The 17,623-nt window shown below is 35.1% G+C and overlaps 1 protein-coding gene across 8 annotated transcripts in view; it reads right to left on the bottom strand.

Annotated features, from left to right (window-relative positions):
- The window catches only part of LOC105201728 (whirlin), a 124,943-nt gene that overhangs the window by 6,708 nt on the left and 100,612 nt on the right, over positions 1-17,623 (bottom strand). For 7 of the 8 annotated variants that reach the window (XM_039456813.1, XM_039456815.1, XM_039456818.1 and 4 more), the window contains one exon: positions 5,108-5,335. The exons of the other annotated variant lie outside the window; for it this stretch is intronic. In XM_039456813.1, the coding sequence (XP_039312747.1) occupies positions 5,108-5,335 (228 nt within the window). The remainder of the gene's footprint in view (positions 1-5,107; positions 5,336-17,623) is intronic. 8 annotated transcript variants of the gene reach the window in all.

Below are 17,623 nucleotides of genomic sequence, written 5' to 3'. Positions count from 1 at the left end.
GAAAGATATTATTGAGATGTGAAAGGGAGATGCGTAGCGCAAAATACGTAAAATAAACTACAGGTAATTATTGGAACGATAGAAAAGTATTTAGACCATGCTAGGATGTAATAGAAAAGACCCCGATTATTTTTCTGAGCTATTCACGAGACTTGTTTCAACTAACACTCATGCAGCTGAGAAGACAATGGCCGAGATACTCGTTTCAAATTACTGCGCTAAATAATCGCTGTTCATATGCGAATTTCTCTAGTCTGTACTTTGATATAACGTTTCCTCTAGTAAACTTGAACTAGCGCTACAGGGAGATTATTTTAATCGAACTATAATTAATTAAATTAATTATGCTAAATTAGGTTGAGTATATTTTATCGCAATTTTATCGGGAATTAAAAAATATTGACATCAGTGTTGTGTTTAGAAAACTCAAATTATCTAGATAAAGATAAGCTTAATTACATGTAAACGTATCTTACATAATATAAAAATGATTTAAGTTTATCAAATTTATCCAGATAAAAGACAAAATTAAGTTTCGTTTCATTTAGTTAATTTTAAAATATTGCTACAAATCATAGAACAAATCAAAATTTATACTTTTATTTATAAAATTTTATTTCGTAAAAGCAAGAATTTTTCAAATAATTCAATCCAACAAAAAATATTTCTCTTTTAATTTGGATCAATGCGTAAATAAAAATTTAAATTGAAAAATTTAGAGGCTGTAATATATTTTTGGCAGTCATTGTCATTGTATATTATTATAAATCACACTATTATGATTGACAAAGTTGTCAAATTGATTATAATTTTGGGATTTTAGGTTTTACATTACCCTATTGTTTTCTGATCTGTGCAATTTTGTTACCACTTGAAAAAAAATCTCCTGTCAGGAAAATGATAACTTATGGAGGTTGAAGCTAAAGGTACTTACAATACTTCATACTCATTGTTGTTCACACTAACTTGGATAATTTAGAAAAATAACACTTCTTGTATCTAATATAAAGATGGAGATAATATACAACCTAATAAATAAGCTTTAAATAAAGATAAAATAAAGCCATTACTTCATCTAGATAATTAACTAGATAATTTTACTGTTATGTATTGTTTTACTATTATCAGATTGTCTAATTTTTTAGGTTGATAAAGAAAACGACAAACACTGTATACGTACTAAATTATATGAACAGATTTACGGGATCGAAATACGGATTAATGCAAACTATTCTAGCTGCTTAATCGATCTCTACGAGAGTAATTAATTTTTGCCGCTTCTTATCTTGTCACACTTAAATTATCGAGTTCACGGCCGGAAGACGCGAAGATCGAGTTAATTAGCTCAGTTTGTTTTCACGAGAGAAACGTAAAGCGAGAACAGTGAAAGTGTGTCCACGCGCGATGCGCAGCGAGATACGCGGATGCACGTGCGTGCCCACGCACTCACTCACGCACGCACGCACGCATGTCGGGACAATGAGTCTTGATCTTCTCACATACAACAACCCGTTTGACTTATCCGCCCGAAAGTTTCTCTTTCTGCATGACGCGTATCCACTTACGATTTTTGGTCTTACACAAAAAAAATTTCTTCTCAGATAATTTTATATTTCGAATTTTACGCGCATAAGGATGGATTAATTTTGAATCGGAGATGAAATTTCTCATCGAACGCGCGATTTAGATAAAAGCAATTTTTTTATAAGCGCTACAATATTATTTAACATTAAATAATATATTCCTGAAATTATTTTCTATATTATTTAATATTCCTGTATATTAATTCCTGAATTATTAATTAATATTAACAAAAAGTGGCTATATGCCCACTCCTGTAATATATAAATATTAAATATATAAATATTAAATAAGAAGTAAATGTACAATAATAATTATAAAGTTTATGAATATTGTACGCATAATAATTTACATTAATCTTTGATCAAAGAGATATTTGTAGAACATTTTCATAATATTCCACAGATATTGAAATAATATTAAAAATATTGAATGAAAAATTCCGTAATTATTTTAATTTTTAATAATGTTTGTACAAAATATTCCTAGAACATTATACAGTATATTATAATACATTAATGTACTATTATAATAATATAATATATTAATATTATTGTAGCACTTATAGGGTTTCTCTCGAACTTAGACAATACTTTCTTTCTGTAATTTAATTTCTTTCACGGATGTATTTCGTAGAAACCGCGTTTACTAACGATTTAATATCTCTATCGCTCAATCATTTAAGTAATTAAAACTGAAAGATCATATCTCATGAGGCTACTGTTTTGCTAAATTAATTCTGGTTCTTATGTGAGCAAAGTGATGGTGCATGCCAAGACATCTATGTGAATATATAATATTTAGCGCATATACATCCCCGTGCCCGTGTATACGTGTATATATAGAATGTCTCACCCAATAGAATTTCAATTAGAAATTAACTCGGCTACGCGACGAAGTTAAAGGCGCAACCGTTCGTTTGACGAAGATTTTGCAATGAGGGAAGATTATTTTACATTGCAGCTAATCCTCGCCGTTTCGCAACCGTTGTTTCGTAAAACTTTCACATTAAAAATAAGAAAAAAAAAGGAGGAACAGAAACTAAAGAAACAGAACGTGTTAATCCACTTTGGAAAGAAAACGTTATATTATCTTTCACTTTCCCCATGAGCGACCAAATTCACGACAACATCTTGTATTTTACAATTTATTTCTCCTCCAGAACATTTAATTCTATCATCTCCGCACGAGTTTTTCATGACGTTTTCGCGAGCGGGAAGCGCTGACACGAAATTCCAACGATTAAAATCCAACGTCCGAGGAAGATGAGACGCTCTGTGTATATACGTATAATTACAAAATAGTGATCGTGCCAGAATGTAAGGACAAATCGTAAAAAGTAGCATGTGCAAGACATCTAAGATAAAAAACACGTAAGTATATACAACACCTAACGCTATGTCGACTAAACTCGCTAGCTCTAGGAGCACAAGGATAATTGATCGTAGGGTTGTGAGGGAGTAAGAGAGAAAAAGAGAGAGATCTAATTAGGAAGAGAACTCATGCCTAAGGGAGCAGACGTTTCCGGTAGCTCGCAAATCGCGTTTACCTGAGCTATGCTCGTCATTTTTACCGCGACAATTATTTATAGAAAAGAAATTAAACAAATTGTCCACAAGTAGTTTTTCCAACCGTAATTTCCTTGCGCTTACGGTGCGCGCGACTGGAGCGATTGAGTAACTATCAGTTAATCGTGTGTTATCCGTTAAACGCCTGCCAGTTTGTTTTACGAATTTTTTTTACGGCGCCATATTTTATTTTTATTTTTTCCCTACGTAAACGTGACCCGGATATTTCAAGCGCAATTGACGTAACCGCGAACCTCGCCGGAAGTTTACGATGTCTTTCGTTGTTTTCAGTATAATACGATTTTTATTACGAAACTTTATTGCTACGGCGCGGTCCTCTTTTCTCAGTTATTTTCTCCTTCGCCTTGCCAATTATATTTCGCTGTAACTCACAATTTGATTGTAGTACGACTATTCGTGCGGAAAGGGAAGCTCGTAACTTTACTGAGAGTTGTAGCTTGATAATTTTACGCGGACTAAATTCGTTCCGTTTAAATACGTAACAGTAAGTAACGGCAAAGCTAAATTTTTAAACACGTAAAAATTAAATTAAATCGCCGTAAAGATAAATTTATGGATTGAAAGAGTAAATTTTTAAAAGCATCGGAGAGAGTTTTTGAATTCTTGTACATATAAAAATATATAAAATTTGCAAGTAGCAAAATATCAGTTTTATACTTATTAGATGACCGTCCTTTATTTAACGACATATGATTACGATGATTTTTTTTTACAAAGAAGCAAATTATTTAGAAACAGTTTGCGAGACTGATTATCACATTCCCTATCCGCTGTGATGTCACCCGATGTTGAATGCGTTTAGCAACTGAGATGAACTCGATTACGATTTCGCGTTGCATTGTAATTTTTTCGCGGAGATGCTATCGAGATTTCCGGCGAGATCCGAAGTGTGGAGTTCTCCATGTTCCCTTGCACCGACACGAAAATCGTCGTTTGTTGCTGATTGCACCTACTCCCTTTCAATGGGAGGCAAAGTCGGTTATCGAATATCGCATTCACGTCCTAATCTTTCTACAAGAGCGTCCGTGAAAGAGACAGATCGTGTGAACTAATTCTCAAAAACTTTCAAAACAAAAGACTGAATAGTAAAATCGAGATTAACAAATTAAACTGAGCAGCCGGAAAGTAAAATCGAAAGTTAAAAGTAATTCAAAATTAAAGATTATAATATTAAAATACACATAAAAAGAGGATTAGAATCTTAGAACGAATAGAATCTTAATTAAAAAATTAAGAGACGATTATAAATAGTTAAAAAAAATGAGAAGCAAAAAAACTTGCAACTTTTTATCACTTTTTATTGAACGAATAAAATTTGAAAAATTAAAAATTGAAGCAATTAAAAGAAAACAATGTTACTTTTATATTTATAAAAAATAAACAATTAAAAAATATTATATAGATCCTATAGTATAAAAAAGAACGTACACTGAGAAAAAACACACTGAGACAGTTAACTTGCTTGAATTTTTCAACGCAATTAAATTTTTTAAATTTAAGTATTTATATATTTTATTTAAATACATAAAAGACTTGAAGTTCAGTTTAAGCATTTATATGTATAACTACATACATATTTAATTTAAATAAATGTTTAAACTGAAGAAATTCAATCAAGTTAAAAAATTTAATCAAGTTGAGACAATCCTTTTTTCTCAGTGTACATTTATAGAATATATATAAAAGAAAATTGAATATCTTGCAAAATTCGATTTTCGATCAAAATTTCTCAGAAAGTCCGACGCCTTGCATGGACGCCCTTGTCCTCTCACCCTTTCGCGAGTCTGCAAAGCGTCGAATGGCGGCGGAGAGAGATGAAATGAAAGAAAAAAGGGAGGGGTGGGCAAGGTAAAAAATAAAGGAAGAGACAAAAGAAACCGTGCGTATCAAGAGAAAAAGAGAGAAAAAGAGATTTTTCGCTGGATGGGAAAACTTACGAGGGGCCTGGCGCCCCAGTACCAGGATTTGACGCGTTGCGTTAGTCCACCGAGCAAGTGGGACCTCCAACCACCGAAACCTCCACCACCTCCTCCACTCTCCGAGCCCCTCTCCTCTCTGTTCTCGAGCTCGTCATCTTCCTCCAAATCGCGATTCCTGTCGCCGGCGCCCCGTCTCCCGTTACCGATCATCTCGGCGTCGCTACCATCGCAACCCCCATCGCTCTCCTGCTCTCGTCGCGACGTCCGCGTATAACACAACCGGAAATGCTTTATGTTAGCGCCCGTTCCGCCCCTTATACACTGATAGTGCTTGTGCACGCGAGTATTTTGCGAACGGTGTGAATCAATGTGATCGACAAGTAATTACGTCGAATTAAGTTATGTGACTGTGAGTATGAATGTATGAGAAAAATGTGTAGCTCGAAGAGGTCGGAATCAACTCCACGTAGAAGAAAAAATATATCAGCATAATATCTTTTATAGGTTTTCAGGAGTAATCATTAATTAAATCTAATTGTGTTTCGTCTCTTTCCTTTTTCCCAAAGTAGAGCGACGACATAGCGTATGCTCATACAGCACAGTGCAACAAAAACATTGTAAAATATTGCTGCAGTGCAACGATAAAATGTTTGCTTCAGAAATATTAATACGTAACGTTAGTATAATATTAAATACGTTTTTGCAATATTGCGTATCAATATTTTGGAAGCGGACACTTTACCATTGCTGCAATGTTGCTGAAACGTTGCAGCAATATTTTGCAATGCTTTTTCTATGCTGTGCTGCATGGGTGAGGTCTGGTAAATCAAAATAAACGTCACTGCAACGAGGAAAAGATTTAGTACCTCCGGCTGTTTAGTTGAGGATTTTTCAATGTTTTTTTCTAACATTTTAAAAACATTATAATGAAAAATAAATATTTTAAAAAGCATTTAGAAATTGTCTGCCGATTGAGTAAATATTTTGTTTTTTATGAGAAAACATTAATTGCTTCCGAGAAATATTTTTTCTATTTACATGTATTTCGCAGAAGCAACATTTTTTGTTATATAAGACGAAATATTTAGTTGTTATTAAAAAAATCCTTAAATGAATAGTTAAAGGCACTAAATTTTCTTCTAATGTACGTTTACGGAAGAAAAAGAGTTTTATAATAATAGCTTTGATGAAATAATTTCAATTAAATATTTAATTAATGTTAACTATTGTTTAGTAATATTTAGTAAATTATATTAATTTAATTGTGATTATCTCGCTAAAGCTTAGTAACTATGCACGCTATGCACACTTGACCATTATTACCAAACTCGTTTTCTAGTATGTCATCTTTTCTACTATTTGGTTCTCTTCTATTTATCAGCATAATTTAAAAATTACACTGATTCGAGATAGACGCGAGGTTATAGTTTGCTTCTCTTTCGAATCGCCGGTACGGCTCCCTTGTAGCTCCATAATGAGATTAATTGTATCGTATTCTCTTCGCCCGCCGAAATTACGAGTAATGAACTCAATCAAACTCATCAAGGCAATACAAAGGAACTGTACACTCCTGCTTCATGTACGTAGTTAGCTTTATTTGCTTTACCCTTGCGCCTGACTGTTGAGCTAATTTCCTGTCCAAAAACCAATAAAACTCTGCGAGTTTGCTCTTTTCGTTTCTCTTATCTTCCTCGGGCAGCCACAGTCATTTTTCGCAAATGTGCAATTTCTCACAGCCATGTCGGACAACGTTCTTTAATATCTCTTTATATTCATATATCTTTATTTCTCTTTCTTGTATACGCCATATCCATATAGGATGATAATTGAAACAACTCGTCTTGGTTAACGAGGTTTACTTACTTCGTCGCATAAAATAAGATCAGATTCTAACGTCGGCATACCAGTCTCTCGACAGAATTACGATCATGCGAGAAAAACGATACTTAGAAAGTGCGATACAGTAACCGGACAGTCTCTTTGTAAAGCGATCGTGGGACCTACATGATCGACACGCTCGTGTTTATGATCGTTTTGTGCGGGGACGCGTAACGGCGCGCAGGTGGGCCTGATTGTTGCCGTCTTAACTGGAGCACGTCCCCCTAGCTACGAAGGATCGCATGAAACCAGTTATATAAATTGTTCAAGGATCGTTTCATAGTATTTTACACCAGACTGTAATTTTCTAAAAAGAAAAAAAAAGTCACGTCTCTCTGACAAAGGCAGAGAAAGAAAGTAAGAACCTTTTGAGATCTGTCTTCTTTAAGATCGTATCTTGGCACACTTTTAGATGTTGCGGTTTAACAATTTTATATTGTACACATTTTATGTTTGATAATATTAAATATCAATTTATTAAAATTGTGTTTAACAATTGAATAAATTTTAATTGTTTTATATATTATTCGATAATATTATTAAATTACTTTAAAAATAATAATTAACATAATTATCTTAAATGAGTAAAAAATAAATTTAAAACTCACGCACGACATATACAAATGCAAACCAACAGCTACGAAAGGACAGTCAACGAGCACATGTTTTTATATATATTTTTATGTTCGATTTTATATTTTATTGGATGTTATATATGTTTAATTGCGCTTCTGATGTTGAAGAATGACAAGAAACATGTACATGTCTTCATATCTTTCAATGTAACGAAAATCGAGAGTTAATACACATCATTATTGTTTTGTTCTAATTAATTTAATTAATTAATTTTATTTATCGTATATAAATATAATAATTTTATATGACACAAGTACCATTTGTCTCGCAAGTCTTTCCTTTCTATTACGAGAGAGAAATCCTATCGATCTTTTCTCTCACACACAAAAGAAAATAAAAGAAATGTCAAATATTTAATCGATGGAGAAAATTAATAACACTTAAAATTAAAACAAAAGAAATTACGTAAATACACAAATAATTTGTCAATAGAGATAAATGTTAATTTAAACTACTTCTTGATCTCACGTAAGATTTACATCATTACTTTTTAACTTGGCCATTGAAACGATAGGCACGAAACCATCAGCGTAACGTGCGAAAGTAGCTCAGCATTTCGAGAATTAACACCGCCGTTGAACCTTCAGCCGGCGGCTTCGTTCTAAATTCAAATCGCGAATTTCGTGGTCACCCAGTAACCTTAGTCGGCGGCAGGAAATAATAATCATCGCCGGTTATTAATGGGACCGCCGCAGTCGCCGACCGCCGCGCCGGAGAAAGTTTCGGGGCGACGTTCCGTTATGTACGCGGTACGAGGATCGCGTAGAACAAACGCGGCGGGTCTCGGGTGGTCCCCGTCGAACTGGGGCCCCCGAGGAGGAAGACCGGTGTTTTACGATATTACGATGTAGGTCAATTGTCGCGGCGGCGTTCAATGATTCCCGCGGTCGATCGCGGAGAGTCGCCGGAGAGGTTTCGTTCCTGGAAAAGTCGGAGCGGCCGGACAACCGGTCGTTCCTGTTCTTCTCCGTCCGGGAATCGCACGGAACACGATATTTCTCTGTTGTAGCGGTGACATTTATTGAAGAAGCGCAACGACCGTCGCAAAAAGCGTTGTTGTTGGCCGGTTTAACAGCGTCTTAATTTACTAACGTGCACCGGTAAAAAATATGTATTGTATGATGCTAATAAGATTGCACGCTGGTAAATGAAGCCCTCAATAAATTAATTTGTTTCTTTAATTAAACTTTTCCTTTAATGGTGAACTCGCCTTCAATGGACAAGATATTTACAATTTTACGGTATAAGTAAAACAATAAGAAAATAAAACATTTTAGTCTAGAGCGTAAAAACATTTGTCTACTTTTGGGGATTTTGTTTTTTTTAAAGAAAACTTACATATTTTTTTGCGCTTTACGCATTTGCTTGTACATATTTAGTAAATAAATTTTTTTTTAAATTTATGTATGGTTGAATGCTTAGTTTTCAAGTTATGTAAATTTAAACTCATTTTTCAAGTCGACCGACACGGTTTTTTAAAAATTACTGAAGCTATTGATTTCAATTTTTGCATATGTGTCTATTACATGAATTAGTGCGACATTTATAAATGAGTTATTTTTTTATATATGTTAAATTCAATCGATTTTATCAAAATATTGATATTTGTTTTTTAAAACCAGGCCTCCTGTTTTAATGATTTGTAATATTTTTCATTTATCTTAGTTCATGCGAAACAGACATGTATTTTACATATTAATTAAACGGTAATACTTTACGAATAATTCATCAAACAATTAAACCACTAAACTTCAATAATTTCTGAGAAATCGTGTGAGAGTCGACTTAAAAAATATTTGTTTTAAAACAAATGTATACTAAGAGAGAAAATATTTTAAAACAAAAAATTTTACTTAACAAAAAAATTATTTACTGATCGGTGAGTAAATAATTTTTTTAAATAGCCTAATAGCTCATTAACTTGCAGTGAAGTTCATAATTGAAATTTTTATGTAAATAAATGAAGAAATAATGTTTAAGCAAGTATTTTTTTCTTCCAGTTCTAGAAAATATTTGTTCGATTCTTATATTCAAAAAAATAAAATTTTTAATCTAAGAAAACAATTTAAGAATTTAATAATATTATTAACTTATTTGTAAAATTATTATTTAAATGCAAAAGATGTAAAAATACAAAATTATATATTAATTATATAATATGCTTATACATTTATTTAAAAGTAAATATTTTCACTTAAACAGCACAAATATAAATGCTTGCATCCAAATATACGATTTTGAAAGAATTCTTTAAAAAAGAAAACTTTTCTTTCAATATAGATAACATAAAAACTAATAAATATTTAACTGTACAAAAATTTTCAAACATTTACTAAATATATACGAATAGATGTGCAAAAGCATACGTGCGACAGTCTTCTTTAAAAAAAACTCCCCAAAAATAGGTCACTTTTCGCGCTGCAGATTAATACACTTAAATAAAGGTTACAGAATTTTTGAACCGCGTCTAACCCGCCCCGCCGTCTGTGGATCGTACCGAGTGCGAGCGCATGGATCACGTTGATCTTCATGCGTAGGTGTCACTCACGAACTGGTTTGAAGAGTGGCGCAATGCGCGCGTGCGGGTTCGACGAACTCCTAACGCACTCGTATTTTGTTCTCGTACGCGTTACAGTTTTTCGTACTAACGCATCGCGGAATTAAATCCCACTCCCGTAGCACATCGACACGTGACGTCCATCCAAACTGACTCTAAAAATCAAAACGCAGGGCGCACACACACACACACACACACACACGTATGTACATACACAGGACCAGAGAATTTTTATATCCCCGTAAAAAAAAAATTGGAACGTTGTACAGAACATGTCACGCTGCACATGCGCTCCAACCTTGTACCTATTAATAGATAAATTACTTTCGCGCTGAATTCCAAAGATCAAAGCGTATCGCACGGATCCGGAGAATGTATTGTAATTCCCCGCCGCTTATTCGTAATTATCGCTGTCCGCATCCCGGGCACACCCCGCGATGCATCAAAACATTGAAAAAACGTCGCGTCACGCGATCCACCTCGTTATATCATCAGCCCGCGATATGCGCGTGCATATATCGCGATGCGCATTCCCCTCCGGTATCTCGCCGCATCTTCCCTTTCTCGTTTTGCCGCGCACAATGGGTCAGGCCCCGGGTAACTTTTTTTTCCTCTCTCCCCGCCCTTTCGTATCGCGCGTTATCGCGATCGAGCCGACGATACGATCCGGATCCGCCGTCGCGCCGGGTCGCTCCAATACGGCCCTGTTATCAGAATCCCGATAGCGCGTCGGCGAAGAGAGACTCCCGAAGAGAGCGCGCTCCACCTGGGAGGAGACTGCACATGTAACCTGCGATGCAGCCGGCTAATCTGGCAACGTTGTGTAGGAGCCGGTCTTACGGGCGTAGCTGCGAGATTTTCGGGCCTGAAAGAGCGGAGTCCGCGCTCGGGAGACTTCGCCAAGCAACACTATAAGGCTGCGTTCGGAGAGCGCGCTGTTAGCGCTATTCGTTCTACCTTTATCGGTCATTACACGTAAAACAAGGATAAAATGACGTAATAGAACTGATAGCATTCTCCACGAACGCAGCCTGAGCCGCGATCTGCCTCTGAAAGTCGTTTGAGCAGAAGTCCAACAACAAATCTGGTTGTTTTATCATACACGCTTGGTTCTTTTTGCTTATATGTCCTGAGGAATGGCCGTAACGTTCCTGGTTGTTAGTCGAAGAACGGGAGCCAATATTGACTGGATTGGATTAGATTGGCGCTTGGGAGGCGGATGCGCTCGTGCCCCCGAGATCACAACCCGCCTTCCTCCGCATCCTCCGTAGGAGGAAAACACTCTCGTGAGGCGTCGCCGTGACGTGCGGAAACTTTAATTAACGGAATCGGGGCCTTCTGGGCCGGAAAGCGTTGCTTTCAGTCGTTGCCGTGTCCTGTTGTCTACGTTCCTGATTTTCTCTCACCTGTTACCTGTCTCTCCCCCCCCCCCTCTTCTCTCCCTTCCGTTTGATCCTCTTTTACTCGCGCACTCGCTTTGCGCCGCTAGTTTCTCCTGCTCTTTGGCTCCCTACCTTTATTTGTTGTTCTCATTCTCCCTCTCTCTCTCTCTTCCTCCGTCGGTTCCCTCGCCATCGTTCTCGCTCCCTCCCTCTTTCTCTTTCTTCGGGGGCTGACTCACTCTCTCGATCAGGTAAACGTAAACCTGGTGCTGGCCGCCACACACCTCATGTCCGATTCCTGAATCAGTCGCGCAAGCACCAGCGAGTCGAGCGCTTCACGCGTTGTTTCCTCGTTTGCTCGATCGTCACGATCATTCGTCGTTGGTACCTTCGTACACGGTCCAGAGGCCACGAGTTCTAATAATCGCAGACCGCGATTGAATCTCAGTCGTTCGGAGCAATTTATTGGGTCATTTATCAGGTATTTATCAGAGTCCAACTTTGAACGGTTCGGTCTTTCAAAGCAGAACGAGCTTACTTGCCCGAAAACGTTTCAATGTTTCACCTAACGATAAGCAAAGTACCCCATTTGGTACATTCCATCCAGTAACCGTAAAATCATTACTGTCATATTATTACAATGATAGTCAATGTAATGTTTTCAAATATATCGTATTTAAGGATGTATTGGACATACGGTCTGCAAAGTAAATAAAATTTGGAAATATTAGTGAAGTGTTAATATTAACATTTCAAATAAATTATATACGTATGCACGTTGTGTGAATAAGATTTTTATTTAATAACATATTTTTATAGTTAATTTACTCTATTTGTTATTAAAAATTAAATTATTTTTTACAACATTAAAAAATATTTCAATTTTTTTTTGTATAAATACTTTAAATATTCAAGATGATTTGTACAAAGTTTTTTTGTGATTGTCTAGTCATTTTGTAAATAAATAAATTTTGTTTATGCTACACAGCTGATCGCAATAAAACTTTACATAAATTATCTTAAATACTGGATAATAAATGGAAGGAAAAAATTCCAATTTTTTCATTATTTCGTTATTAATTATATTTTCATTAGAGCACGTGTCTGCTTCTTATTGAAATAACTTTTTATCCAGATAGAAAGTCGCCGTCAAATTCTTCTACTTTCAAATACAATATAAAATCTGTAATTTTTAAATAATTTTTATAATGTTTTAAGATATGTCCTATATATCTTTAACGTTGTATACAACAATGTGAACAAATTTTGACTGTGACGTTTTTAAAACATTTCAACATTGCGTTTAAAAAAATCATGTATCAAATAATCTTTTTAAAATGTTTATGTATTGTAGACTGAGGCGAGTCGGATTGTTATAAGTTTTGAGGTAGTTATCATTAATTTCTTTTGTACTACCTGTTTCATTATGCTAGTTGTAATTAGATTATTCTACTAGATTCACTTCATGCAATTGCATGAAATGAAAAAAAGAGTAATGATAACAGTTTCGGAACTTATAATGATCCGATTCGCTTCGGTCTATTCTAATATTATCTTAAAACATTTAAAAGTATGCTAAAAACTTTTTACTTTTAAATAAATTTATTTATATTAACGTTATTGCATTGATTAAAAAACGCGTGAAATTAACATTTTGAAACGTAACTTCAAAGTTTCCTGCTTGTTTGACATTTAGTGATCGAGTCGACACAAGGTCTATTTTTATCACTCAATGGATATCAAAAAAAGACAGACCGATGTGTCACTAAATGGGAAACTTGCGTCACTAAATGGAAAACACTCGATATCTGTATTCCTAAATGCCCTAAGTGTACACTAAACGCTTTTCTAATCATCCATTTGCCTTCCAACGTGAATGTCCTTCGACATTCCAAATTTCTCGCAATTACTAACTCTGTAAATATTAAAACGTCATTGCTTCACGTATCATAATTAATCCATATTTATTGCGACACGCGATTTTGCGTAATTTTGCCTCTCGTTTCGCAGAGATTTTATAATTTTTCGTAACGAGATTTCTCTACGATCGCGATATATGCGCAGAACGCGCGTGGCACGTAAAATATTCCACCTATCGGGAAGTGTGTGGGCTAAACGTCGATTGACATTCCGCGCTTGACGCAATGCAAATGATGTAAATCGCGGTTCCGCCTTTGTCGCTGACTTTACTCGGCATTCGAAATCGCGCACAAATTGTCGTGCGGCTCGCGCTCGCGGTACAACGCGACGCGCTTAAGTAATACACGTTTCGAGAAGTGGGACGAGCGCGACGGTGATAATTGTCGAGCCTGCAAGAACCGGGCAGGAGTCCAGTTTCTTTTTTTCGGCAGATTGATCGATTACTGCTTAACGCGTCGCGTCCCCCGTCGACTCGCGAGCGAAAGATCTGGCACATCCAGATAACCCGCGGAGTAAGAGGAACACGCGCGGCAGCCGTGGATCTACCGGTTTTAATCTCGAAAACAAAAGCCGAACGAGGAGAGAGGCGAAATCTGATTTCTTGGAAGCGCACACCGAGATCCGCAAAATCTCTTGCCTCTGGACAAAAAATTAAATCATTTGATAATTTATCAGTATTTAGCTAATTGAGGAGAAAGTTGAGTGTCCAACTTTGTTCTCCACGCGCAGTTGTAGCGTCTAAAGTTTCGTCAGGTCAGGCATTGGATTGTCCAAACTACTTAAATATCTCGGGTGACGCCGAAAGTAATTAAATGATAAATAATTACCGGAAGCATTAGAACGTACGTTTCGAAATTACCACTTTTCGCATTATCGGTATTAATCTGGAAATATCGAGCTTGCTCGATTCCCGTTGTGCGTACGTTCAGTAATTACGTGATATTAGAAATTTCGCGCAACAACGAAAACGGTTCGATTTACGTTTCACGTGATTACGCCGCAGCGATTAGGAAACTGCGTCACGCTTGATGAAATCTAACTGTGGCAAGATCATTAAGCAACGCGCTAGAAGGCGTGCTGATAATAATCCCGCGCGCGAAACACCGCGTCCATACAACGCGGATGCATACGGTAGCTGGTAGCCGATAATGGAATCGCCATATGAAACTCGTTGAGTTCCGTATACATCCGTGTAACATATACACATATTCCGCATTTACATATCGTACATATGCGCTGATCGTGATTCGAGAATAGCAGTTTTTTTTTAAAAAAAAAAGATTTTAGTATAGTTAAAATATATGGATCTTTAGAGAATTAGAATTTTTGAATTTTCTATTTCTCTTATTCTCTCTGCACTCAGGAAAAAGTTATGGTTAAATTGATGAGATCGTTTTTTTAACTCGGTTTTTTTAAATTGAAATGAAAATATCTTTGAGAAAAATAAAAATTTATCTAATTTAAAAAAATAAGATTTAGTGGATCTTTCTGAAAATAAATAAATTATTTGTCCAAATTATTTGTTTAATTTAAGCAAATAGTTCTTTAATTTAAAGAAAGTACTGACAAATTTAAGAAATAATTTAGTTGCTCTGGTTTTACGTATGTATTTCTTTCATTTAAATAAAGATTTGTGTTTGACAACCAAATTATTTCTTTATTTCTAATAAAAGGAACAACTAAAAGATTTCTTAAAATCAAACAAATTTTTTCTGAGGATTTACGTGAAATTGTATTGCTAAGTTTGTAATGTCAAATCGTATTTAATTTAAATTATTTCCAATTATTACTATTCCTATGTCGCTAATGCTCTTGTTTTATATATTATTAATTTAAAACAAAAAAATTAAACAATTTATTTTAAGAAATATATCAAATTTGACTGAAATTTTTATTATTTGTTTAAGTAGATACATACACGTTAATATGAATTGCAACTTACTTTGAAAGCAATTTAACTACAGAAATTAATTAAATGTAATTTTTTTTAACCAAATATTTTATATTAAACTAATAAATTTCAAAATAAAACTGACAAAATGTCATTTGTCTTAAGGAATTGGTTTAAATTTGATCCTCTAATGTTTAACAGCGTAGAATTTCTGAACATAAATTAAAAAAAAGAACAAATTTTATTTGTCAATTATTTAAATAATTAGTTTGAAATTTGAATCAATAAAAATATCAAACATAAATATGAGACGGTTTATATCGATTTTATCACTGAATAATCATTTTTATAATTTTTGACTTACGCGAAGTTATTTAAATTATAATCTTTTATTATAATTACTAGAAATGTATAGTAAATAATATAAGAATAAATATCTGAATACGATGTATGTGTCTATTTGAATAGTACTCGCCAGGGGTTTATTCGATCCATTCTTGCTTTCTTCGTAGAATCACAACGGTGTTTTTCTCACCCCCTCTCGCTTCATTTCCGATCCGACCGGGCGTAAACAAGATCGTAAAATCCCAGTAGATCGCGTTATTCTCCTTACTTTAAGGCTCGCGCGCGCCTTTTCGAGCCCCGTAGACGCTCGAGACGTCGTAAAATTTTCGATTTCGGATATCTATATGCCGCTATTTGTTTTCCAAGAATCACGGATAGATTGACACGGATTTACGGGAAAGATCGTCAATGAAAATAGAAGGAAATATGTCTCTCTATCGCATCTTTCATTTCCTCTCTCTGATAGAATTTTATCAGTTAGCTTCTGTTATCATTTCGCCAACACAGAAACTCACCTCTCTCCTTCAAGTTTAATGTAAATGCCGGAAAGTATTATGGATTCCAGATATCTTACTGGATTAGCCTCTAAATCTTAAAACGTATAAATAGTAAAAAAAAAAGTATATCCTTTTACGATTTACTGTCGAACTACTGCATTCTGAAATTCGCAAGCGATAGAATACCTTTAAATCTTAAAATCCATAGATAGCGACACGGATTTACGGAAAATTGATTGTCAATGAAAATAGAAGAAAATATATCTTCCTATTGCCTCTTTTATTTCTTTGTTTCCTCATCGAATTTTATCAGTTATCATTTCACCTCAACGGAATCTCCCTCAAATCTGACGTAAACCGAACGTATGGATTCTGGATATCTTACTGATTATCCTCTACCTTTCGAAACGTATGAATAGCGAAAAGGTACATCCTTTTAGGATTTACAAAATGTCAAGATTTATTTTCAAACCCACAAACGATAGAATACCTGCAAATCTTAAAAATTCGTGGACCATGCCATTTAAAAGGTAAAAGTTGCCAATAAAGAAAATGTGCATCTTCACCGTATCTCTCATATCTTTTTTGTCCCGATAAAATTTTATCAGTTATCTTCAGATTAACTTTTATCAGTTATACAATAACAAGTTAAATATTAGAGATGTGTGAATAACGCAAGCGTGATAAGAAATACCATTTTTTCGGAAATGTATGTATGCAATGGTGGATACACGGAAATGTTATTAAGCACAAAGATCCGCTTTGACCGAGACAGGACGCACTTCTTCTCACGCTTGTGTTTATCATTTACGTTGTAAGAACTTAACATTCATGAATTCCACTCACGAATTCTCCACTTTGAAATTTTCATTTCACACAGATCCTCAGAACCTTGCGTCCATTGACTTCAAAAGCTTTTAGCCACTTTTCATTCTTTTTTCTTTTACCTGTGCTCTATTTTAATAAATTTAGGTCTTATCCGCTTATTCAGAACTCACTGGCGACGCTGATGACCGCTGTGAATGCACCGCTTTCTTTTGAGAAAGAGGAACTACCCTATTCTTCTTCGCTTTAATTTTTTTTCAGCTGAACCGTCGGGCTCTCTCTCTTCTAATCGGTTTTAAAGCGCGTGTCATTAAATGCTGCTAGTTTCATAAATCTGTCACCGCTTTCTTCCCAGAAAGAATGATGGTGTCCTCTTTTCAATTCTTCAGCTCAATTACAACAAACCCGCACTCTCTCGTTTAATCGTACTCTCGCGTCTAACGGGCGCGCTAATCAGTACAAATGCGTTACCACTTTCTTCGAAGTCCTAGAAAAGAAGCACGATCTCAAAATCCATTTCCAGCATTCATAAAGTAACCATTTTTACAATCTGCAGCAAAGATCCTACACAAAAAGAATTGTTTCTTAAAAACATGAAGAATT

Source organism: Solenopsis invicta, chromosome 13, assembly GCF_016802725.1.
Source record: "Solenopsis invicta isolate M01_SB chromosome 13, UNIL_Sinv_3.0, whole genome shotgun sequence".
Lineage (NCBI taxonomy): Eukaryota > Metazoa > Arthropoda > Insecta > Hymenoptera > Formicidae > Solenopsis > Solenopsis invicta.
The sequence above is the reverse complement of the archived record's forward strand: the minus strand, read 5'-3'. Positions and strand labels throughout refer to the sequence as shown.